A 26,912-nucleotide genomic window follows, 5' to 3' on the forward strand; every position below is an offset into this window, starting at 1 on the left:
TACTTTGAATGTTTCTTATGAGGATAGAGTACATTAAGGGATTCAGGCTGAAAAGTGAGATAACAAGGAAGGATATGATTGAAGTTTAAAAAATCATGAAGTATACAAGTTGATTGAACTTGGATTTGTTTGCCAGTACCCCAGATTAGAAACTAAAAAAAAGCTATCCTTTGAAGTTTGAAAAATATTGTTTTGAAATGAGATGTTATTTTATATATTGGATTCTAAATCTAAATACTGATTGTAATAGATTTGCAATCAGGATTTATGAATAATAATAATTTATCACATTATATATTAAAGGAACAAACACCTAGCACAGTGCATATTATGTAGTAGTAGTAAATGTTGAATTTAATGTTTAAATAAAGGTAAGGATTGAAGAGTATTAGCCACAGCTGGAAGGAACTTTATATATCATCTAGTCAATTTTTTTTGTTTCTCAGTTGAGGAAACTTAAGGTCCCAAAGTAAAGTATTACACTAAAAGTCATGTTGTAAGTTAGAACTGTGACCATAATTTTGGTCATTTGGAATTTCTTAAAATTTTTTTAGGGTAACATCATGAAGAGTGAAGTTACTTGCCTAAAAATGACCTTTTGTGTTTCTCTCACAGATGGAATGCTAAACTACATAGTTCATTCACCTATTGATTTGATCCAGTTTGATATTTTAACATGTTCTATGTGTCTTTAGCCTCGTTACATTTGTATTCACTTTTTAAACTTAATTTTTTACATTAATAATAGATGAGTATGAAAGGGAAGAAACTAGACAACTATATTCAGATCTAAATAATAATTTGGAGGTAAGTGGTAAAGAAACTTAAGGATTTTAAGTTTAAAAGTGAATAGAGACTTTCCTAATAAAATGAGATTGGTTATCAGGAACATATGGACAATTATTCATTTAAAACCTTAGTTTATTATACAAACAATTTTGTTAGATGACGTTTTTAAAAATGCTATTCCTATCAAAATTGTCTTTTTTTTTTTAAAGAAATATTTAAAGTATTTTATTTTGTTTTTATTTTTTGCTGAAGCAGTTGGGGTTAAGTGACTTGCCTAGGATCACACAGCTAGGAAGCAAAAGTGTTTAGATCACATTTGAGCTCAGGTCCTCCTGATTTAAGGGCTGGTGCTCTATCCAGTGCGCCACCTAGCTGCCCACCACAGACTTAAATATCAATTCATCAATCAACAAAATCAATAGCTATTAAGTACCTCTATTATGCTATGTATTAAGGATATAAAATAAAAAATAGAAATTAAGCTCAAGAACTCAAGAGTTTGGTGGGGGAGGCAATGTAAGTACATATGGGCCTGCTGAACAGTGCAGTAGATAGAGTACTGGCCCTGAATTCAGGAGGACCTGAATTCAAAGCTGACTTCCAACACTTAACGCTTCCTCGCTGTATGTTACGGGGCAAGTCACTTAACCTCAATTGCTTTAAAAAAAAAAAAAGTGCATACAGAATATATAAAATATGGAAACAAGTTGATTGAGGGCAAGAAAAAGTATGAATATTGGGGGGTGAATGCTGCTTTACTGACTGAGAGGACATGTAGGCATCTGAGTATAAATATAATTTTGAAACAGAGGATGACACCCAGTAGAGATAGTAATAAGACAAATCAGGGTTTTTTGTTTTTTTTTTAGGAATGGGAGACATAGACATCTTCTTTATTTTGCTATTTATTTTGTAAAAGTACCTAGTGATACCAATAACACTGGTCCAAATATATTTTTAAAATTATGTCTTTGTCATGTTCTAATATAATCAGTGTTTAAGATTATGTTTACTTGAATTTCCTGTGTTTTCATACTTAAAATTTGGTCATTATTCTGCAAGCTATTGTATTTCAGGATTCCAAATATAATCTTTAAAAGTTATATTTTATATTGCAGAAAATGGTACAAGCTTTTGAAGAACTTCGAGTGGGAGCTAAAAGTTACAGACAGGAAATGCATTTTAAATGTAAGGATCCTGTTTAATACTTACAGTGCTCTTCTAACAGTTATGCTATAAGAAAGGATATGAAATATAATATATAATCTGGGTATGATTTTGGAAGTTGCAAAAATTATCAATTGATGCTATCAATAATTTTTTTACTTTGAAGTTTTGAGTTTTTAATTGCCTTCCAGTGCAACATAGTTCTTATTAAATTTAAAATTTTTTTGATTATCAAATAATATTTGTTTATAATCAAAACATTCAAATTATTAACATATGTCCATTCAAATAAAGCATTCCAGTTTTATTCCAGAGATAATTATGCTGTCCTGCTTGATAAGGAGTTGAAAAGAATAAAATTTTGTTTTTTGTTATTTTTCATTTCATTAAGCATTTATTTTAATATTTAATTACATTAAGTACCTGTTAGAATACTTATAGTATATAGCATAACTATGCTTCCTCGCTGTATGTTATGGGGCAAGTCACTTAACCTCTTTTATATATATATGCTATATAACTTGATATATGACCGGTATTATAAGATATGCAAGCAAAGTTTAGTGTAAGGAGCAAGGTAGGGAAGGTCATTACTAACTGGTAAAGAATTATAAATCCTAATGCATTATATCACTGTGAACAATTGTCATTCAAGATGATAGTAACAATTTCAGCTGTGTGTGAATTTCTGGTATTTAACATAAAACCAAAGTATGTAAGTATATAAAGCAGAAGTTTCTGAACTCTAAATATCGAAGCTAGAATAGGAAGTTTATTCATATATTTTAAGACTTTGAAGTAATTTTAATTTTATATCTTGAGTAGATGTTGTTATTTTATCTCTAAAGTGAAGGAAGCATGTGAAAACATTCAACAACTTGAAAAAGAGCAAACAAAAGAAATACATGATAAGGAAAAGAAGGTTTGTGAGTGTATGTTTTTAAACAACTGTGTATTCTCTGTGTATTTATGTTTGTAAATTTCTCAATCCTCTGGGTAAAATGTGAAAATTCCTCACCCATTTTTCCCTATCTCAAATCACTTGGAATTTTATCTTTCAATTATTTAATTTAGTCTGAAGGAAAAACTGATAAACTGAAAATTTAAAACTTTTAAAGAAAACTTCTATTCTAATTGATATTCCAACCCTTCCCCACAAATGTCCATAGATTCACAAAATTTCCATTAAGTTTGTTTACTCGTGCTTTTGTCATCTACTGGTGGCCATCTCTTATTTTCCTTCCTAATAGTAAGATACTAGGCCATGGTCTCACATGCCTACATTTACAAGAAAACTGAATTAAGAAACTGTTGGTTCCTCTACATTTTTGAAAGATCAGACCAATTCATATAAGACATGGGACTATCTGCTCTATTTTTGGCAGAAAGCATACTCTACCACTTGCCTTAGGTAACTGACATCCATGTCACTAATATGTCATGCCTTCATGCTAGCATTATAATGTATTTGGAAAGCCTCTCGCTCTCTCTTTTTGTCAAGATGATTTTGAAAAATCACTTCTGTTTCTCACTCCATTCATTTTTAACCAATTTATATCATTAGTACTGTTTTCTTGCAAACTCTCATTTTCCTCATCTGTAAAATGAGTTTTGGATGGAAATGACAAAACTCTCCTATATCTTTGCCAAGAAAACTTCACATGGCATCACGAAGAGCTGGACATGACTGAAAATGAGCAAGAAAAATCACTGGCTATACTGGGAACTCATCCTTGTTTATTAACAGAATCATAATTTATTAACACTAGAAGATGCCTGAAATGAAGCCTATCATTTAATAGTTGAAGGAATTGATTTAAAATAGTAAAATAATTTGGTCAAGATCACACAGCTAATAAATAACATAACCAAGAAACTGAATCTAGCACTTTTGATTTTAAGTCTAATACTCTTTCTACTACATCATACTTGGAAGAGACTTTTCTTTGCTTCTTCAGCTAGACTATTATTGCCTAAAATAGAGAAGGGACACAGGCTATTTTATAGAATTTTTTCTTTTTTTCATTGAGCTGAGTTCAGTGTTGAAAGCTGAAAGTATGTGTTTTTGGTAGTCTAGGTCGAAGCTTCTTAAACTGTGGGTTGTAACCTCATATGGGGTCTTGTAACTGAATGTAGTGGTCATGAAAAATTTTATAATGGTAAAAAGTTTTTGAACTCAAATGACCAAAATTAAATTCAAAATCAAGTGTATAATGAATCGGGGGGCGGGGAGAGGGGGAAGAGGGGTGTTTCTGGCAGAACTTGCCTACGTTGCACTACGCCTTTCATTTTAGCTTTGGGCCTTGGTACATATGTACACTTTGCATTGCAAATGTTATAAATGCTGCCAGAAATATCTGGGCTGAGATTCAAGGTGGGGCCATGTAAAAATTTCTTGGACAAATTGAGGTTACAAGTAGAAAAAGTTTAAGAAGCCCTGCTCTAGGTTACTGTAATAGATGATGTATTAGAAATCTACTCCTTTTTTACCTTATCTTTTTTTTGATGTGTGTTTAAACTCAGAAATATATCTATATAGATAGATATAGTTATAGATATATACATAGTGACTTGTCTATAAAATTCATAATTATATAAAAATATTAAATATTTAATTTCATTAGTAATTGGCTCACCTCTATAATTTACTTTAATAAAAATTCAAAATGAACATAACTCCATCAAAATTTGAATTACCTAACTTCTTTTATTTTAGCTCAACTTAAAGATTCTTTTAAATATTGCATGACTATATATAAGGACTAATTTTAAGATTTGGGTATTAAATATTTTAAAATTAAAAAAAATTGTTAAAATATTGATACATAAATTTTATTTTTATTTCATTAGATATCATTATTATTGATGCAGAATGATGAGAAAGAAATGAAAATTAAAGATTTGAAGTTGCTGCTACAAGAATACAGTGACAAACTTAATCAATTTCAAGAAAAAATGAGTAAGAATATTAATATTGAAATTTTATAATATATATCCACTTTATAACTAGTTTAATAAGGCTTTTAAATTTTTGAAGCCAAGACAGGGCCAGGGATTATGAAATACCCTTCAATGGTAATTATGCCAAATCTACACAATCTGTACTGTAATCTAAGAAATGTTACCACTTATGGTTCTGAAAATGGGTTGTTCAACCACATGGAGTATTAATGAATCTCAAATTAGTTTATTGTGAGAAGTTCTTAAATATTTTTGTTTATGTTAATTTAATTTGTTTTGATAAGAAATAATAAACAGTTTAATTCTAAATGAAATTAAATTTTAGTAAAATCATTTGGGAATTTACAGCATTCATTATTGAAAATTTTTCCATTGCAAATTTTTAGCTTAAGTATTTGCAGACATTATACATTACCTTTTCTGAGATATTTAAATAATGTCCACAGAATAGTCAGTGGAAAAGCATTTATTAATACTTACTATGTTCCAGGCACTGTGCTAAGCACTGGAGATTCAAAGAAAGCAAAAAACATTGTCTTCTCAAGGAGAGTACATTCTCATGAGAGGAACAAAGGCTCTTAAAGGGGAATGATATCTGAATGATGTGAGATGACGAGGGGAAAAGGAAAGCTCTTGGTGAATGGTTTCATTTTTTCCCCCATAAAGTATGAAGTGATGTTGCTATGTTGTCTATTACCAGGTTTTGTTTCTTTTTTATACCAATGACCTATCAGTTCTATAAATGATTATTGCTATCAGTTCTATAAATGATTATTGCACTTTTTGGGGGTATATTGTATTGGATTTTACTTTTCCTAGAATACTAACAGCATACTTCTTTAGCCCTTTAAGTTGTACAAAACATCTTCACAAAAATAATTCTTTGTGTTAGGTAGTGTAAGTTTTATTATCTGCACATTATAGGTAGGGAAATACTTGCAGTGAAATGACTTGCTCCAGGTCCCACTGAACAAGTGTCAGAGAGTTGATGACCAGGTGCTTGGCAAGTTCAGTGCCTTTTCCTATGCATCTTGTTATCTTTCTAAGAAAATCACTTTTTATTTTTTCAGAGAAACACAAACTAATGGTAGTTTTCCTAATAAAAATGGTTGGTTGGTTGCTGTCCTTTGTTTTCAAAGAGGACCAAAATGACTTCACTATATTGGGGTCAAGGTATAATATGTCTTACTATAGCTGATCATATGATTGGAAGACTCTACCATAGATCAGGCACATGTGAACATTTGGAGTGGAGATGTCATTAAATTTGTGCATGTCATATTTCTTCTGAGCTATTGCAATTGTGTTTTGCATGTGGATTTTCTTTGATGTGGGCATGCCATGCTGGACAGTCCTGCTGGTGTTTCTCATGTCGCACAATTGATTCTAAAATTCTTCAGAGACCTTGAGAATGTCCTTGTATTGCTTCTTTTAACTTCCATGTGAGATTTTGCCTTGTGTAACTTCTTATCTCCTATTGGTAACTTAAGGGGAGTTGGTATTAACTAGATCAGGAACTGATAAACTTATGACATACATAGTAAATATGACAATAGGGTGTGATTTAGAGTGTCTCATGTTGTAAAGAGGTCATTATTTCTGTTTTTGGAGTTACCCTTCTCTTAGAGGCCACTAGATACTTAAACTTGACTGGTTCTGGCTTCTGGGAGCCTGGATTTTCAGGGTATATTTTAGTAGTTTCTCTTCCAGGCAAAGTAGTTTCTCTTCTTTGACAAAGCTGTAAACTACAAATAGGATGTGAGTATTTAAATAGCTAAGAAAAACTTATTTATTAAATCTCTAGTTTTATGCCAGATTTTTATAATTGTAGTGTAGGAAGATATTAAAATTTACTACATATAAAATGTTTTAGTGATTATATTGTTAAAATTTATTATAACTTTGTTTTAAAAGAATTTTCATCCCCCCCTTTCTTAAGAAGTTAATAGCTACAGCTACTAAATTATTTCTAAAAATGGTTTTGTTAAGGCTTACTTCTAGGACTATAGCTAGAGTTTTAAAAAATTTTTCAATGACTATGGGGATAATTACTTTAGTTTTCTATTTATGGAGACATCTTGAAAATGCTAATGCTTGAAAATAAAAATTATAATATTTAAGACATCACCTCCAAGCTATCTTTATGTGTTTTTTTTCCTCCCTTTCCTCTTTTCCATGCAAAGGAGAAAAGGAAAAATATTAACCTATATAATTTCCACTCTGTCTCTCTGCTTTCTCCTCCTACCCCCATACCCTTAATTCTATCTTCTCATCAATTTTTTGATAGACTGTGCCATAATTTTTCCTTCTTTAAATTTCCAAACTCTCTTTTAAATGTATCAGTTTTTCCCATTAAAAAATCTTCACAAGATCCTTGCTATCTAAGGATATTTTCCTATATTTCTCCTTCTTATCAAACTTTGTAAAACCTGATTACTCTAATTGCCTTCACATTCTTCATTCATTCAAACTACAAGTCTTTCAAATATAACTTCCAAAGAATCCATTTAACTGATAGTGATCTCTCAAAAGTTGCCAATTATTTTTTTAAATTTAAAATTTTGTTTCTTCAAATTACATATAAAAACAATTTGACCATTTAAAAAAAATTATAAGTCCCGAATTCTCATCCTTTCTCTTTTTCCTCAACTCTAGTAGATTGCTGCAGCCATGTAAACATTTCCATATTAGTCATGTTTGGGGAGGGGGGGAAATGGACCAACCACTCCCTCACCCCCCAAAATAAAGTTTACAAAGTATGCTTCAATCTGAATTCAGACTGTATCAGTTCTCTCTCTAGCATTTTTCAGAAGTCCTTCAAAATTGTCTTGGATCATTGTATTGCTGAGAATAGCCATTGTGTAATCACAATATTGTTATTTTAGACACAGTGTTCTTTTGGCTCCTCTGACTTCACTTTGCATTAGTTCATATAACTCTTTCCCAGTCTTTCTTTCTTTTCTTCTTTCTTCCTAATATTTTGGGAGAGTTGAGGCAATTGAATTTAAGTGACTTGCCCAGGGTCACACAGCTAGGAAGTATTCCATGTCTGAGGTCAAATTTGAACTCAGGTGCTCCTGAATTCAGGGCTGGTGTTCTTATCCACTGCGCCACCTAGCAGCCCCTCCAGGTTTTTCTGAAGCTATTTTGCTTGCCATTTGTTATAGTATGAGAGAATTCCATCATGATTACATATCACAACTTGTTCAGCTGTTCCCAAAGAGATGGGCATACCCTCTATTTAAGTCTTCCAACAATTATAAGAACTACTATTAATATTTATGTACATATAGGTCCTTTTCTTTCTTTTCTTTTTTTTTTTTTTTTTTTTTTTAACCTTTTTGGGATACAGATCCAGTAGTGGCATTGCTTATTTATGTACTTCACTGATAAATTGAATGTGCATTCTTAATTGATCTATTGATCAGCCATTTCCTATCTCTCCCTTCTTTGCTCTCTGTCTCCCTCTTTCCTTCCCTCCCTTCTTCTCTCTTTTCCCCTCCCTCCTCTCCTCCCCTCAAGAATATTGAAATTAGGTCAATTAGTAACCCTTCAGTGGCCTCTTAAGTGTTCAAGAGAAAGGATGTCAGTCAATGTGTCAAAACTTCATTGTTTTATTTTAAGAAATTGCTACAGCCATCCCAGCTCTTAACAACCATCACTTTAATCAGTCAGCAGCTATCAATTTTGAGGTAAGACCCTCTAATAGGAAAAAAATTATGACTTATTTAAGGCTCAGATGATGGTTAGCATTTTTTAGGAATAAAGTATTTTTTTCATTAAGATATGTACATTGGGTTGTTGTTTTTTTTTAATACATAATACTATTTATTGCACGCTTGTTTATAGTATGCAGTGGATAGCATATTGAACTTGGAATCAGGAGTATTTGAGTTCAGATCTGGCCTCAGATACTTGCTAACTATGTGACTCTGATCAAGTCACCTAACCCTTATTTGCCTCAGTCCTTCATTTATAAAATAGTCACACAATGGAGAAGGAAATGCAAAACTACTCTAGTATTTTTGTCAAGAAAACACTATAGACAACATCCATGGTGTCATGTGTAGAGTCAGATATGACTAAATAACTGAACAACAAAAGATAATGTAAACAAAACTTTTATATGCCCTGAGAAACCAAAAAATTAATGTGACTTGATTTTTTGTGATAGTTGATATATTGTGGTAGTTTTGAACTGAACTCACAATATCTCTAATATGTGTCTATATTGTGTACCTAATTTGTCCCACTGGTTCACATTTTATTTCTTAGCCAGTACCAGATTATTTTAATGATTACCACTTTGCAATGTAGTTTGAGATCTAGTTCTGCTGGACACCTTCATATTTTTTTCCTACTGATTCTCTCTTGTTCTTTTGTTCCTTCAGATGGATTTAATTATCTCTATGCATATGATTTATAATTCTGTATATCGAGCTCCCCAGTCTCTATTCTTTTATCCCATATTTTCAGTTACCAAATCCTATCCTTTGTACTTCTGAAATAGGATTCACATCTGCCCCCTCTCTCTGTCATATAGCCATCACTTTAATGTCTTATTACCTCTAAATTAGATCATTGTACTAAGTACTATTTGGTCTTCCTGTCTCATCTTTCCCCCCCTCCAGTTTATTGTATACAATGCAATCAAAGTGATTTTCCTTAGGCACTAATTGGACTATATCATTTCCCTATTCAATAAACTCTTGTGACTTCAAATTGTCCATAGGATTAAATATAAACACCTCTAGTTTTTAAAGACCTTGAAAGTATACCTTTTCAACTCCACCTCATAAGTTCTCTCTTTTTCTTCAAGACTCAACTCCAATACTGCCTGTTATGTGAAGTCTTTCCTGTTTCACCCTACCAACTGCTAGTGCTTCCCCTCTCAGATTACCTTTAATTTAACTATCTTGCATATTCCTTTGATATTTATTCTGTATTTACTTATCTAAGTTGTTTCTTTCTCTATTAGAATATAAATTCCTTGAGAAGAGAGATTTTCATTATTTTTTGTAATATCCTTAGGGGCTAGAGTAGTTATTGATAATGTTCTAGGACAAGTTTAATAAATATTTGATTGATCATAATGGGTATTATCTGCCATATAAGAATATGTTATCACTACAAAAAACAAGTAAAAAATGATGGGCTAGTGCTGAACTAGCTTACACGTTCTTGCATATAACCAGTGGCATACATTTGTAATAAGGTAGATCAAGGCAACAAAGTAGTCTATCAAGTGATTTGACTGCTCTAGACAAAACTTATTTCGAGGTCCCATCAGTTACTGATCTTTTTCTTTAAGTGGCACTCTTCACAGGTATAAGTAGATAATAATTTCAGTGAAAGTCATCACTAGATCAGTTATATCAACTCTTTAAAATGTCTCATAGAGGGGTAGAGAGAATTTCATTCATTTTATTTCAGTAGAAAAAATACCAACCCTAAAGATCCTTAAAGTATTAAAGAAATAGGGTGATTATATTCTTCTAGTATATCTTTTCCACTAATATCTAATATTTCTTTATGTAAAAACTGTTCTTTTAGAATGGCAAAATGAAAATTTAAAAGAATCAAAAGACCAACAGGATCACTTGATGTCAGAATTAGAAGAAGTTAAACTGTCTTTGCAAAAAAGTGAGGTATGCTATTTTGTCACTTTAAATATTCTTTATCATCAATAAAACCTAATGCACAGATATTTTGGATATTACTTTGTGTATTAAATGGAGAAAACTAAGGCGATATATATAAAACTTAAAATTTGACCTCGAAGAGTTCATAATATAGGTCATAAGACAAGATAGACATATAAATAGATAATCATCAATAAACAGTCATCAGGCATTTATTATTTCTTGTCTCTCAGGTACTATATTAGGAATTAGGGATACAAAGATAAAAGTGATAGTTGTATATCATGTGTCAAATAATATATGCCACAAATGGATGTTTTTATTATTTATGTATTATTTAATACTATAATTTCTGGATTATGTATCATATCTTTTCTCCTAGTTAGACTGTAAATTCAGTGAATTCAAGGAACAGGTTTCATTTAATCCTTGTGTCTCCCACATTGCTCTGAATAGAATCCTAAATATAGTCAGGCCTTAATAAATGTTGGCTTAAGTAAAAATTCTGTATGAATTTAGAGAAAGAAGCATGTGATCATTGTGGCTTGGAATAATTTAGGGAAGTTGTCCATCATAAAAAGGACTTCAGCTGGCTTTAGAAAGAAAGGTACAATGAAGAGCTCAACATTTACTATACTCCTAATATATCACTAAGTGAATGTAGTATAGTAAAGAGGGATTAGGATTAATACCCAGTAGTTATCAATTCTTTCCTCCCTACCTTCCCTTTGCTTTTGAAATCTAATCAACTGCACCCTGGTATAACGATGAGTTCATTTTTTTTTTAAGTCTAAGGGCAGTATAATAATTCCATAACTCCAAGGGACCTGCTCTATTGCTTTATTGATTTTACATTAAAATTTATGATCACAATCACAATTACTCATAATGCTTAGTTGGGAAAATTCCTAAAATTGCTTAGTTGGGAAAATTCCTAAAATTTAGACAGAGACTTGGCTTTTTGCCTTAATTTAAATTTATTTTTATCTTTTAGTACCCTGGTCCTTTTATAATTGTCAAAATCCAGATTCCTAAAAAATTTGGATAAAGAAATGAGCTGAGCAAAGTATGTTATAGTGTCTCTTTATGGAAGGGGGAACCTGGGGAAAGAGCAGAGATCTTCTTAGACTTCTTTGGTCCAGGAAGTGAGTAAAACTAGTTATATCAGCCTGAGTCTTTTACCCTGTTATCTGTAAGGCCAATGGATTTCTTTGATTTCTCCCTTTTTGCCACAACTTGGTTCAACTTTTTTTTTTTTTTTTTTTCCTGTGGTCCTTGTGTGGCTAATTCTGTCTCAAGGCTGGGGGCTTGACCTTATTGCTGCTACTGTTTATCTTCTGAAGTCTCCACTATTTTTCTTCTCAGGAGGAATCTTACAGATTATGTAAATTCAGAATGTGGCCCAATTTTGCCTTCTGGCTTAAATATCACAATAACGCCAAACTGATTTAAGGTGGAAAATTCTATCTTGAGAAGAGAAATGCTTTGATTCTGTGAACTACAAATCCAAACATGCTAGTCATCTTTCAAACTCTTAATTACAGTTAAGATAAAAGGAATATTACATGTAATATAGAGGCAAATGATAGCTACGGGAATATACATTTATCTATTTAAGGTGAAAATTTTTCTGTGCATTCCTATAGGCCAAAGCTGTAGATCCCTTGAGTTTAAGATTTCTAAGATGTAGTAGGGCTAAAACTTATTAGGTCTCTATATTACATCTCTCATTAGATCCCAGGAGTGGAGGCCACGAGCATATCTAAGGAGGAACAAAGCTTCTCAGACTTAAAATGGAGCAGGTCAAAGCTTCCACATGTATCAATGTTAGGATTGGACTTCTGAGTAGCTTTTGTACTTCTAGCATAAGAGAGACCATTCAATCTCAAAAACAAATAAAAACCCCAAACTTTTCTTTTTATGAGATATTTTGAAAATGGATTTTTGTTTTATATTTTATTCATTTTAGAGTGCTCAAAAGATATTAGAAGAAGAATTACAGACTGCAGGCAAAACAGTAATGCAGCTTACCAGACTAAAAGAAACTCAGATGGAAGAAATTAGTGAAGCTAAAGTTATACATTCATCAGTTGTTGCTAAATTTGAAACTACTATTTCCAGTTTGAAAGAACTGTTGACAACAGAACAGCACAGGTAAAACAATAACAAAATACAGCTTTAGATAGAGCTTAATGAAAATTCATGTACTTTTGTTATAAATTGAATGTTTTCTAATTATCATATGAACTTATTTCTATTGCAATTATAATTCATTTCCTTTGTGTATGGTTCAGTTGAATAGAATATTAGTGTTTTATTGGGATAGTCCTTATTTTTAAAGACTTCTCTTAAGACAGATATTTTAGGGAAAATTAGGAAAAGAGGTAGTCTCTGCTTACGGCTCAGAGGATCTTAAATATAGTCATTGGACAAACTTGATAGTATTTGTAGATTGCTTTGTGGATGACTACATATTAATGAACTAAATAGAAGAAAATTTCTAAAATATTACTATAGTATCATTTTCTTATGTTTGTGTCAGTACGTTACGTTAGAGCTAATCCTCTTCAAAGGGTCATAGGATATGAATAGGCTGATTTTAAATAGAAGAAAAACCAACTATTAAGAATCATATGAAAGGGTACTTCAAATCACTAATAATAAAAGAAATATGAATTAAAACTACTGTAGCCTATCTCACACCACTGATATTTATTATCAAAGATGACAAAGAACAAAGATAAATGTTGGGCTGTTGGAACACAAGTACCATAGTTCACTTGGTCCAATCATTCAGAAAATACTTGAAATTATATTAGAAAAGTTGCTAAACTATATATATATATATCCTTTACCTAATAATATTAATATATTAGGTACATACCTCAATGATTTTGAATATATAGGGAAAGGTCTTTGTGTATAAACAAAACTATTAATATCAGTATTGTTGTATAACAACAAAGAACTAAAAGGAAAATGAATGCCCATAATGGGGAATGAATTGTTGAACAAGTTATAGCATATGAAATGTAACAGAATATTATTGAATCTTAAGAAACAGTTAATATGAAGAATTCAGAAAAAATGTAGAAAGACTTGAATGAACTGATACAGCATGAAATAAACAGAAACAGGAGAACAATTGACACATTATTCATAATAACATAGTCATTATATATATTGTTCTCATTCTGCTTTCTTTACATCATTTTCATCATTTCATACAAGTGTTCCTATGTTTTTCTGTTTCTCATATTCTTTGTTCCTTATAGTACAATAATATCGCCTGATTTAATGAGCATCTAATTTGTTTTCTATTTTTAACTATTACAAAAATGGCTGCTATAAATATTTTTTGTAAATATATATGCTTTCTGTATTTCCTCTAGCAGTAGTGTAGTACTAGGTCAGCAATTTAGTGACCCTTCTATCTTGGGACATCTCTTTGTCATATATTCTACTGCTATTCCTTCCCTTTCCCAACCTCCTCATCCTACAATTGTGTCTCTTGAAAATATTCCCTGGGTAATTTATTTGATGCAGCTTTGGAACTAATGCCTTGGGTCTATGCTATTCTGATGAGTGAGTTGCTTACATATTCATTACCTACCCATATGTAGTAGATCTCAGACCATGCTTCACATCTTATCCAACCATTCACCCTGATCTTCCTCTTTGCCATATGATCTAACCCTGCTCTCTGTGGACCACCCAACCTCTTGAAATCGTGCTTTACTTTAAACAATCAGCATTTATTAAGCAATTATATATGCCAGACAGCCAGGTGGTATAGTGTAGAGAGTGGTAGACCTGATGTCAGGAAAACCAGAGATCATATCTGACTTTAGACACATACTACCTACAGTAGTAAGCTGGAGCTGGCTTCGATCTGTGATCTGTTTTATTGGTTGGTTCCCCCCCCCCCTTTTTTTTTTTCTTTTGGGAACACCAGTTGATAATGCATGCAGTATTTGCTTATCTCAGTTCTTTATTTGTAGAACTGGATTAACAATTGCACCTATCTTCCAGAATTGTTGTGAGGATGAAATGAGATAATGTCTGTAAAGCATTTTGCAGACTTTAATATTCTATATTAATGCTGCTGCTACTACGTGATAAAAAACCAAAAAAGTAAAACAGTCTCTGCTACCAATGAGTTTATACTCTGTGGAGGTAATGAAGGTTAAGATTATGAAGCAGAGAACTATCCCTTTTTGGGATAGCTAGTATACCGACATGGTAATGAGAGATTAGTGCATGTAAGGAACAGAGAGAAGGCCAGTTTGAATGGACTATAGAGACCTGGAAGAGACATAAGATAAGAGTCTGGAGAGATAGGTTGGGGCCATGGCTATGAGGACCTCCAAAACCCAAAGAAGAATTTATATAAAGAGTCGATAATAACAGTGTAGCCAATTTTTAATGACTGTCCAGGGGCCATGTTATCCATGTTATCCAGCACAGATAAACTTGGCCTACTGTATATAATGGATCCTAGATCTGAGACCATGCTTCCCTTCCCATCCAATTATCTACCTTGGCTATGACATCTTCCCTGCTGCTGTAGATATATTTTCCTTTCCCCTTTCCTTTTCACTTCTGACTTTGGGTAGAGTAAACAACTCAGTGCTGTCATTGAGTGTTTCAGTTGATTCCCCTATTAGTTTTCTTAGAAATCTTATGGCTTTCCAAACTAAAATATTCTTAAAACATTATATACATTTTAGCTAATAACAACAAAAATTTGTTTTTATGATATCTAGCCACTACTCTTTTATACATTATGTGTCAGGATGGCATTCTCCTCTTATCACATTTAATAATAAAAGAATCTGATGAAATTCTAAGTGTAAAAACAAAATGTTTCATACCCTAGAATCACTTTATGAGATATAAATATTTTGATCAGATCAAAGAAGAAAACAATGTGATTGGATGAGAAGATCACTCATGTACATATATAAAATCTCATTTAGACCATTGCAGGGCTGAGTCTAGAAATATATAGGCCAGCAATGGAAGATTTCAGTTCTGGAGTTAAAGATTCAAATTTAAGCTAAGTCCGAGTTAGGTAAAAGAGAAAGCTTCTCATTTTCTTTTGTTCCCTTCTTCCCTCGACTATTTTATTAGAAAGGGAAGAGGTTAAATGAATTGTCCAAGTCATGAAGCTAGTTTTAAAATCTTTCTCCTTTTTAGTAGGTCGCATTGAATATCAAAACGCATCCTATATATGATGCTTGAGTCATAGTTCTTTGTATTTCTTTATGAGTGCTTAGTTTGAAATAAAAATTTAAGAAATAAGATTATAGGCATATGAGTTATATATATTTTTTTAGTCATTCGCATATTCATTGCTACATTTTATTTTTATTTTATTTTATTTTATTTTTTTATTTAATAGCCTTTTATTTACAGGATATATACATGGGTAACTTTACAGCATTAACAATTGCCAAACATCTTGTTCCAGTTTTTCACCTCTTACCCCCCCCCCCCAGATGGCAGGATGACCAGTAGATGTTAAATATATTAAAATATAAATTAGATACACAATAAGTATACCTGACCAAAACGTTATTTTGCTGTAGAAAAAGAATCAGACTCTGAAATATTTTACAATTAGCTTGTGAGGGAAATCAAAAATGCAGGTGTGCATAAATATAGGGATTGGGAATTCAATGTAATGGTTTTAGTCATCTCCCAGAGTTCTTTTTCTGGGCATAGCTAGTTCAGTTCATTACTGCTCCATTAGAAATGATTTGGTTGATCTCGTTGTTGAGGATGGCCTGATCCATCAGAACTGGTCATCATATAGTATTGTTGTTGAAGTATATAATGATCTCCTGGTCCTGCTCATTTCACTCAGCATCAGTTCATGTAAGTCTCTCCAGGCCTTTCTGAAATTATCCTGTTGGTCATTTCTTACAGAACAGTAATATTCCATAATTTTCATATACCACAATTTATTCAACCATTCTCCAACTGATGGACATCCATTCAGTTTCAGTTTTAGCCACTACAAAAGGGCTGCCACAAACATTCGTGCACATACAGGTCCCTTTCCCTTCTTTATAATCTCTTTGGGATATAATCCCAGTAGTAATACTGCTGGATCAAAGGGTATGCACAGTTTGATAACTTTTTGAGCATAGTTCCAAACTACTCTCCAAAATGGTTGGATTCGTTCACAATGAGTTATATTTTTAAATAAAGGCAACACAGGATAGGATTCTGGAATTTATTTTTAATGATAAAATATCTTATTTTCAAAATAAATATTTACAAGAATGGATAATGAATTAAATGTAAAATTCCCTTTGATTTCATAGGGATGTTTGCACTCAAATGTGGTAGGCGATTAAATATAGTACTTACATTTTGACCATTTTTTATATAACCTGACCTTAGATAATGGAGTTGCTTACTTAAATATTATTTGTAGTTAACATTTGACATTTTAAAATATATTTTGAAAGATTAAAGCAAAATGAAGAACAGTTGAAAATTCTTACCTTGGAGCTACAGAAGAAATCAGATGAACTAGGTAAGGTTTAAAGAACAATAAATATGCTTTTAAAATAATAACTTAAAATTAAATTTTTATTTGATCATTTTGTCTAGCTTTAAGGAAATGGGAAAGTCTTAAAATCAAATCTTAAAAGGTTATTATGTTTTCTAGTTTATGAATTCCTTTAATTATAAGGAACCTGAAGGGGCCTGGGAGACGTAGATTTTTCATTTCAGGATTCTTAGAAGTTTTTATTGGTAGAAATATTAGATATGTTTTGTAAGTCATATATGCATGCTGCATACTTAGCCATTCTGAAGAATTAACTATATGTAGGAAAAATGAGTTTATTTTAAACTCATATATATAATTTTATATGTAATTATCATGTCATATATAATTTTATATGTAATTAACAATTGTGCTATCAAACTTTAACTGGGCCTTCACTGCTTTTAAAAATTAATTCCTTTCTACATTTTTCACAGCTCTATTGCAAATATTAGTCTTTTTTCAAACCTAGTTTCAGTCTTAGTACTTTTTCAGCTTATTGTGTCTTTTGTTTGTTGAGAAAATTGAGGCTTAAATGACACAGTTCATGCTTTATCTTATTGATATCTCAGAATCTCTATATTCCTTGCTCATGCTTTCCTCCTTTTCTTTGTTTTCAAAGGATGAAATTGCTATTCTTCTTGCCCAAATTAACTCTTAAATTTGTGCTCTATTCAGTCTCATTTAGAGTCCTCTAGGATCTTGCTCTCTTAACTCTGAATTTTAAATCATTTTCTTTCAATGCATATATACTGTACATGTATGCATATGTATATATATGTCCATACCACAATACATAAACACATATATACACACACATATGTGTATGTGTTTTGAGTAGGGAAGAGAGGCCATTATCTGCTTCATTTTTTACCTTGCCTTTATCACTGCTTGGGTATTACTTTAGTAAAAATGAGACTTATTAAAGACTTTAGCTTAAAAAGACCAAGGTCTCCTACTCATTCAAGGCTATCTCCAGCCATCCTGATCTATATCAAGAAAGTATAGGAGGAGAAGAGGCTAAAAGAAAAGGCGGGGATTGGGGGAAAAGAGGGAGGATAGAGTAAAGGAAAAAGTGGTTAGAAGCAAAACACTCCTGTAGAGGGAACAATGTAAAAAAGAAAAGGATAAATATAATAGGATGGAAAGAAACATACAATTAGCAATCATAATTGTGAATGTGAATTGAATGGACTCAATCCTAAAATGGAAGGGAATAGCGAAGGACATACTGAAAAACAGAAAGATACATAGAGTTAAAATAAAGGACTGGCACATGATCTATCTTCCCTCTTTCCCTCCAACTCCTGCCTTTTCTCTTAGTCTCTTTCCCTCCTGCTTTCTTGTCAAGTAAAATGAATTTTTGTACCCAACTGTGTATATATGTGTATATGTAAATATGTGTGTATTGTTTGTGTGTGTGTATTGTGTGTATGTATATTCTTACTTCCTTGAACCAGTCCAGGTTATATAGCAAGAGTTATGTGTTGCCTGCTTCCTCTCCTCCATATTCCTTTTCATTATATAAACTCTTCTTATCTTGCCTTTATCTTATTATCTAATAAATTTCCCCATTTCCCTTCTCCTAGTGCATTTCTTTCCCCACTCTCTCCTTTTCTTCTTTTGAGGTCATCCCAACTTAGTACACTCCCACTTGTGTTTTTTGTGTAAGTAGATTCTTTCTAATTATCATAATACTGATACAGTTCTTAGGTATTACATATTTCATCTTCCTTATAGAATTGTAGACATTTTAATGGTGTTTGGTCCCTTAGGATTTTCCACTTATGTTTACTTTTTAAGCTTCTCCAAAAGGTTTCCATGAGTTTCTCCAGGAGGTATTTTATCTTCTTGATTCTTATGTTTGAATGTCAAATTTTCTATTCAGCTCTGGTCTTTTCTGTGGTTTTTGAATTATTTCTTTCTGGCTGCTTGAAGTATCTTTAGTCCTTGACTCTAGGAGCTCTGGAGTTTGTCTATAATATTTCTAGGATTTTTCATTTTGTATTTCTTTCAGGAAATGACTGGTAGATTCTTTTAATTTCATTTTGCCTTCTTGTTCTAAGATGTTAGGTAGCTTTCTTTTATAGTTTCTTAAAAAATGATGTCAAAACTATTTTCTAGTTCATGACTTTGATAGACTAATAATTCTTAAATTAGCACTCCTCAGTATATTTTCCAGGTCAGTGTTTTTCTTTTTCTTTTTCTTTTCTTTTTTTTTTTATTTAATAGCCTTTTATTTACAGGATATATGCATGGGTAACTTTACAGCATTAACAATTGCCAAACCTCTTGTTCCAATTTTTTACCTCTTACCCCCCCCCACCCCCTCCCCCAGATGACAGGATGACCAGTAGATGTTAAATACATTAAAATATAAATTAGATACATAATAAGTATACATGCAGGTCAGTGTTTTTCATGGGATATTTCAAAAAAAAAATTTTCTGTTTTATTTTTTGTTGATGTTTTATAAAGTCATTAGCTTCCACTTGACCAATTCTAATTCTTAAGAATTTGTTTTCTTAATTATGTTTTGTACCTTTTTTTCTTTTCTTTTCTTTTCTTTTTTTTTTTTTTTTTTACCATTTGGCCAATTCTGATTTTTTTCCCCTGAGGCAATTGGGGTTAAGTGACTTGCCCAGGGTCACACAGCTAGGGAGTATTCTGTGTCTAAGATCAAATTTGAACTGGGTCCTCCTGACTTCAGGGCTAGAGCTCTATCCACTGTGCCACCTAGCTGCCCCATTCTGATTTTTTAAATAATAGCTTTTTATTTTCAAAATATATGCAAAGATAGTTTTCAATATTCACCATTGCAAAACCTTGTGTTCCATTTTTCCCCTCTTCTTCCCTACCCCATCCTCTGGACACCAAGTAATCCAATAAATGTTAAACATATGGCTAGTCTTCTATACATACTTTCACATTTATCATGCTACTCAAGAAAAATTCAATTCTGATTTTTAATGTAATTTTCTTCAGCATTTTCAGTGCCTCTTTGATTTAGACTGTTTCTCTTCATAATTTTTTCCTACACCTCTCATTTCTTTGGACTTCCCAAAAAGAAAATGTACTTGGATTGTAAAATAAGATACTCTTCAACATATCAGTATTTTTCACCTTAAAAGCCCACATAGAATTTTGAACTTTATGGACTTTGGAATTGCTAGAGGAAATCCCTTTCCTTTTGAGGTGGGGGAAGGAGAGGGAATAAGCATTTATATGACTCCTACTATATGTTAGGCACTGTGCTAAGTCTTTTTTTTTTTTTTTTCTCAAATATTATTTCATTTGATCCTCACCAGCAACTCTGGGAAATAGGTGCTATTATTTATCCCCATTTTCAGTCTATAAAGTAATTTTTGGGTAGTTTGATGGTATAACACTGAATATATAAATTAATTTAGGTAGTACTGTCATTGTTATCTATACTAGTTTAGCCTATGCACAAACAATATTTTTCCAATTATTTAGCTCTGTATTTTCATGAAGACTGTTTTGTGATTGTGTTCGTATAGTTCCTTTTTAGGTCTTGACAGTATTTTATGTTGTCCCTGATTAAAAATTGTGGAGAGAAGAGAAAGTATATTTGAGAGGATCACAAAACACAGTTTAAGAAGTTGGGTCTTATACATTTATGCTTTCTATCCACATTTGTTACTCAGTTATCAATTTTTTTCATACTGTCCTTTATCTTTGCTTAGTGATTCCCTTTTCAAAATGCTTTTTCTTATTTCTTGCCAAATTGACCTTTTTATTGTTCTTACACAGCATAATATTTCTCATCTCTGTACCTTTGATCAGGCTATCCTCTATCCTTGTAATTCACTTCTCTCATCTCTATCTCTTAGAATCTCTAGTTCCCTTGAAAGCCTAGTTGAAGTGCTAACCTCTACATGAAGTCTTTCCCGATCACCCTAGTTTCTAGTGTTTTCCCTATCAAAAAATTCCTTGGATTTACTTTATATTTATTTTGCTCCAAAATTACATCAATTTTTTGAATATAGGGAACATTTTCCCTTAAGTTATAGTATCTTCAATCTTCTAATACAATGACCAGATATATATTATATGTTAACAAATTTATACACACACACACACACAGAGATTGATTTCTTCTATTTTTTATTTTTTCAGTCATTTCACAAATAATTTTCGATCTTTAAACCTCAATAATACATTTAGTTCTTTTAACATTTATCTTTTCATTTTAGAGGACATGAAACTATGTAAAAGGGACAAAGAAATGCAACTTGAAGAATTAAAAGGCATCTTGGTAAATATATATCATTGTTCCTCTTAATAATGTAATACAATGTGACAACTGTTAGTAGGCTCAATTTGTCCAGGATGTTATAATGACTTTTAAAATTTAATAATACTTATTTTAGGTCCCACTTTTCCAAAAACATATTTTACAATGGATTTTTATTAAAATCCATTAAAATTATTAAAAGTGCTTTGCTTTTTCAAAGGTGCCCCTTCCATTTCTCTTTCTTATAGCCATCTCTTATAACAAAGAATGAAAAAGAGAGGGAGAAAATATTTCGGAAAATTAATGAAAACAAGCCAGGTTTGAGTGTGTATTTAATGCTTTATTTATTTTTTATTTTCCCATATTTCCCATTTATACAAAGAAAGAAGAATTTATTTTCTCCTTTTTTTCTTTAGGACAAGGCTTGATGAATATAATTACACAATGTTCCATTTTGGGGGTCTTTGTTGTTTTTGTTTCACTCATATTGTAACAATTGTGTATATTGCTTTCTTGCTTTCATTTATTTTGCTTTGTGTCAGTTTATATAAGTCTTCTCATGTTTATCTATAGTATTTTAATTCATTAGTTCTTAATGGATAAATTATTTCATTATGTTTATATATTATAATTTCTTTGCATGTCTTTATTTTTTGAAGAAAGAAAATCACACATTGCTCATCTTATTATCATGTGTCCTATCAACAATTTTACTGTAATACAATAGAAAGAATACTGTCTATGGAATCAAAATAACTAAATTTAAGTTTATTCTTGTCTTGGGCAAATCCTCTAATATTGTTTGGCCTCAATTTCTCCATCTGTTATATGAGGGAATGGGAGTACTTTAAAGCTTCTTCTAGTCCTAAAACTATAATCTTATATTAAAGTAAATGTGACATTTTTATGGTTGTAAATAAGACTCTTTTGAAAGTTGTGTTCATTCTTTTAGTAATATGAGTATTTACTAAGGAAAGTCATTTATATTTCATATATAGATTTAGAGTGCAAGTACAATCCAATTTTAGTGAACTTTTAAAGATATGATATTTAATTGTGGATTTTAATTTATATATTTTATATAATATATTAATTTATAATTGACAGGCTTTCAAAGAATCAGATCTATCAAAAAATATAAAGGAGCTTTGAAATAATCTCCTCAATGAATCATAAAGTTTTTGATCTAGAAGGAATCTTTAAAAAATTTTTGTTCAACTGCTCATTTTGCATGTAAGAAAATTAAGTTCTGAAAAGAATTTAGTAATTTCCTTATGTCCACAAAGCTAGCTAATAATATAGCTACACCTAAAACCTAGGTTCTCTTGACTTCCTCTACAAAGTGCTTTTAATTATATCACAGTTCCTTTGTATTTATTTCTTCATTTGTTGAATAAAAATGCATTTGTAGTTCCAGACAAAGAGAAAATTTTTTATTGAAATGATTCTGTTCACAACTTTTATTTGCAAATTTCATTATTTTGAATATTTGTACTTTGGAATTCATGATTCCTTTATATTCTGTATTAGGAGGAAAATCAAAGACTTTTAAATGAAAAGAAACATTTAGAGATGATTACTGAAAAACTGCAGGCAACAGAAATAGAACTAAATGGGATTCTTCAAATCAGACAGGTTCGTGTAACTATTTTGTTACTATGGATGTTTCTTAAAATGATCTTAATATTTATAGACATTTAAAATGATCTATTAGTTATCCTTTTTGCTATATAATGGGTCCATCAGTATTTCTAGTCACATAGCTCTCTAAAGACATCCTTTATTTCACTTAACCTAAACATCCCTACCTATGTAATTGGTAATATATATATTACCAATATTTATTATTGGTAATTGGTAATTAATATTACCAATATTACCAATAATTATAACCCAGTCATGTTCACTATATTTCTTTTTGTTGCCATTTGGGTGACCTATCACTTTAATTCTTTAGAGACTGTGGTGTCCTATGATCCATAGTCACATAGTATCACTGAAAGACTATTGATATAAAAGAAATGGGCCTTTATTTTAAGGAGAGACTTTGGATCACTAAAAGCACTACCTGATTTCTCATTTGCAATCTAGTCTACTCTCTTCCTTCTTCTGTTCAACTGTGGGCCCAATACGTTGTTCATCCTTAGTGCCTGTCCAAGATTATCTATTTTGTTGGATAAATCCTATTGTTTGTCCACTTAACCTGGTTTCAACAATAGGTTTTTTATTGTTTTTTTTAATTGAATAATTAGGTCAAAATGTTTTGAATTATTCTGAATATCATTAAGAAAATTTTGCAGTATTCCAGGAATGGATATAATCAGGACACTGTCACTCACAAACGAGCATAATAATCTGCAGGGAATATCTCTTCTACTTGAAACTTTGTGCAGAACATATTCACCACAGTGACATATAAATTTGGCAAGCATATCTCCCTGTTTTATGCTTCATTTGATATTAACAGTAAATTTTTATCTGTTTTTACACTTCAAGAAAACTTGCATGACTTTAATATATTCATGAAAGCTTTTTTTTGCATGAAGAAAATCTTTTTAATCATTTTTACTATGCAAAATAAAATTTTATCTGATTACTACAGCAAACAGTAAGTGTAGTGAATTCTTATTATGTTCTGCATCATTTAGTCAATTGTGTTGTTATGAAATTCAACTAACCCTAATTATCTGAGGAATATTTGTAGATGAAAGTAGAAAGAGGACAAATTCAAAGCATAATAAAACAAATATTTTTGTAGTGATCTGTTGAGAGTGAGATGGGTAATGCTAACAGAGCCACCACATTTGGACATTACATCAATACTTGGTGTACTTTGTAGGGAAATGACAATGCCATTTAAAAAGTTGAAATTAGCATGAATAGGCTGTTCCTGACTAAATATATGTAGAAAAAAATCTATACTAGAGACAGAATAAATTTAAGATAGATAGATAAGAGATAGCCTAAAAAGAAAAAGAAGATAGGAAATTCTAAAGGAATAGGAAATATTATAGGTGATACTTTTACTTTTTAAAAAAGTGGCTGAAAAAAATATCAGCAGTGATTGGCCCATGAACATATTTATTCTCTATGAACATATTATTCTCTTTATGAAAATATTCTATACATTGAGGATAACATCGATGAAAATATTAGGAGAAAACAGGAAGAATGAGATTGCAATTTTATTAGTGGACTACTTTTTTATTATAGTTTTTTATTTACAAGATATATGCATGGGTAATTTTTCAGCATTGCCCCTTGCAAAATCTTCTGTTCCAAATTTTCCCCTCCTTCCCCTCACCCTCTCCCCCAGATGGCAGGTAGACCAATACATGTTAAACATGTTAAAGTACATGTTAAATACAATATATGTATACATATCCATGCAATTATTTTGCTGTACAAGAAGAATCAGACTTTGAAATAATGTAAAATTAACCTGAGATGGAAATCAAAAATGCATGCAGACAAAAACAGAGGGATTGGAAATGCTATGTAGTGGTTCACATTCATTTCCCAGAGTTCTTTAGCTGGGTGTAGCTGGTTCTATTCATTATTGAAGAAATGGAACTGATTTGGTTCATCTCATTGTTGAAGAGAGCCATGTAGGGGACTACTTTTAATGAAAACATCTCAGTTCAATGAAAGTACTATTCCATAAATATAATCTTCAAAGCTTATTATTTAAAAATTCCAATGTTTTATCTGTATGAATTTCAAAGTAGTTATAAAATCTCATATGACATTTGTACAATATACATAATCTATTCTGATACTATTTTATGGAATAGAGTTTCTGTATAATGTGTATTTTTGCATATTGTGCTAGTTGCACAAATTCTGGGAGACAGTGGAAAGCTGGTGGAAGGTATTTGAACATACCTTAATGCTGAATTGTGTGTGTGTGTAGTGAAGATCTGCCTAAATTGAAAGACAAAGCATTTATTAAATTTTTATTATATGCCAGGCACATTATGAAGTACTAACAATACAAAAATAGACACAAGAAAAAAGTCCCTACCCTCAAGGAATTTAAAGGGAAAAATGACACATAAAGGGAGATTTGGGATGAGAATGTGGGAAGAATCTGTATAAAAGTCCAGAGTCAGGAGAGAAGTGAGCATAGCTATCATGGGCACACCCACACACAGCCCAAATCATTTTTATATAAGCTCATTATCAGACTGGCTGAAAGTCAATTTAATTTTTCTGTTACAACTTATAATATACCATGTGTTGAGGCATGGAAATGTTGTGATGTGCATCACTGGAGGGAAATAACCATTCTGAAGATATAGATCTTTGAAGACCTGAAATTAATTAATCAGATGAGTTGCATTGTATTGCTACTTTTGTAATCATATTTTAATAATGAAAACATTTTTAAACCAGATTCTATATGTTTATATATATTTTTCTTTTTTAGAAAGAAGTACATGACTTGGAAATAAAATTAAATGAAACTGCTACAAATGAACAAAATTACTTACAACAGGTTGCAGAACTTAAAACTGAACTTGAACAAGAGAGGTATGTTTTATATATATAGATAAACCACACATGCATTTTCTCCTAAAGTTTTGTTTTAAACCATCTTGGAAAGATTGGATCTGTGATTTTTGTTCATTAGGATTTTTGGGTAAAGACACTATATGAATGCAGATGAGCACTTGCTCTTACCATATTAGCATACCACATATCATCTTAATCTGGGGCACTGAGAAGGTAAAATGACTTGCTAAGTCTGCTTCATTATATAATGACCCTAGGGTGACTTAGCTATAATGGGTTCTACACATGCCTTGAATGAAGTTATTTCTGATTCCAAGACCATATTTTTACTATTCTCTAATATTTCTCATAAACTACAACCTAGATAAACTTACATGAATAATTAGATGAATATCTATCTGTCTATCTATATTGCTTCTTAAATAATGGAATAACGCAGACACACATGACTGTTGTTTTATGTTACAAGGATAGTATTCTTAAAGATAATTCCTATGAGTATAGGAGATAGATGACCTTAAATTCCCAGCTAATCTACCACATGTAAACCAGGCTGCTTCTCCTAACACTAATAAACTTTTTATGTTTAGCTTCACAACCTTGATATAAGAACAACTGAAAAGATGTGAATAGCAGCTAATAATTCTTCTTTTTACATTTCAACAAAAAGGTTTTCAATTCAGTTTAATTTAGTGCTATTGAGAAAAAAGCAATGTATTTAGCTCCTAATATGTGTAGGATGTTGTGCTAAGTACTGAGAATACAAAGAAGAAATCTTACCTAGTCCTTTGCTCTATAAAGTTTACAAGCTAGAATGGGAATATATGCACACCAAATATCTAAATATAAATTAGAAAATAATACCAAAGGAGAGGTCTCTGTAAATGCACAATATGAGGACAGAAATATCACTTACAACCAAGAGGACTATGGGAGAAGTTCATGGACAAGGTGGCCCTTGACTTAAAAGAAAGGAAGAATTTTAGCAGATGAATGTTAGAGCTAAGGAGAGAGAATA

General features: G+C 31.4%; 1 protein-coding gene across 1 annotated transcript in view; it reads left to right on the forward strand.

The window, feature by feature from the left end:
* SYCP1 (synaptonemal complex protein 1) overlaps window positions 1-26,912 on the forward strand; it is an 88,961-nt gene that overhangs the window by 18,953 nt on the left and 43,096 nt on the right. The window contains exons 9-18 of the mRNA XM_031967350.1: window positions 749-807; window positions 1,908-1,977; window positions 2,805-2,878; window positions 4,807-4,915; window positions 10,471-10,565; window positions 12,529-12,713; window positions 17,039-17,106; window positions 21,339-21,400; window positions 22,910-23,014; window positions 25,809-25,912. Of these exons, the coding sequence (XP_031823210.1) occupies window positions 749-807; window positions 1,908-1,977; window positions 2,805-2,878; window positions 4,807-4,915; window positions 10,471-10,565; window positions 12,529-12,713; window positions 17,039-17,106; window positions 21,339-21,400; window positions 22,910-23,014; window positions 25,809-25,912 (931 nt within the window). The remainder of the gene's footprint in view (window positions 1-748; window positions 808-1,907; window positions 1,978-2,804; window positions 2,879-4,806; window positions 4,916-10,470; window positions 10,566-12,528; window positions 12,714-17,038; window positions 17,107-21,338; window positions 21,401-22,909; window positions 23,015-25,808; window positions 25,913-26,912) is intronic.

The sequence above is a fragment of the Sarcophilus harrisii genome, chromosome 4 (assembly GCF_902635505.1).
Source record: "Sarcophilus harrisii chromosome 4, mSarHar1.11, whole genome shotgun sequence".
NCBI classification, from domain to species: Eukaryota; Metazoa; Chordata; class Mammalia; order Dasyuromorphia; family Dasyuridae; genus Sarcophilus; species Sarcophilus harrisii.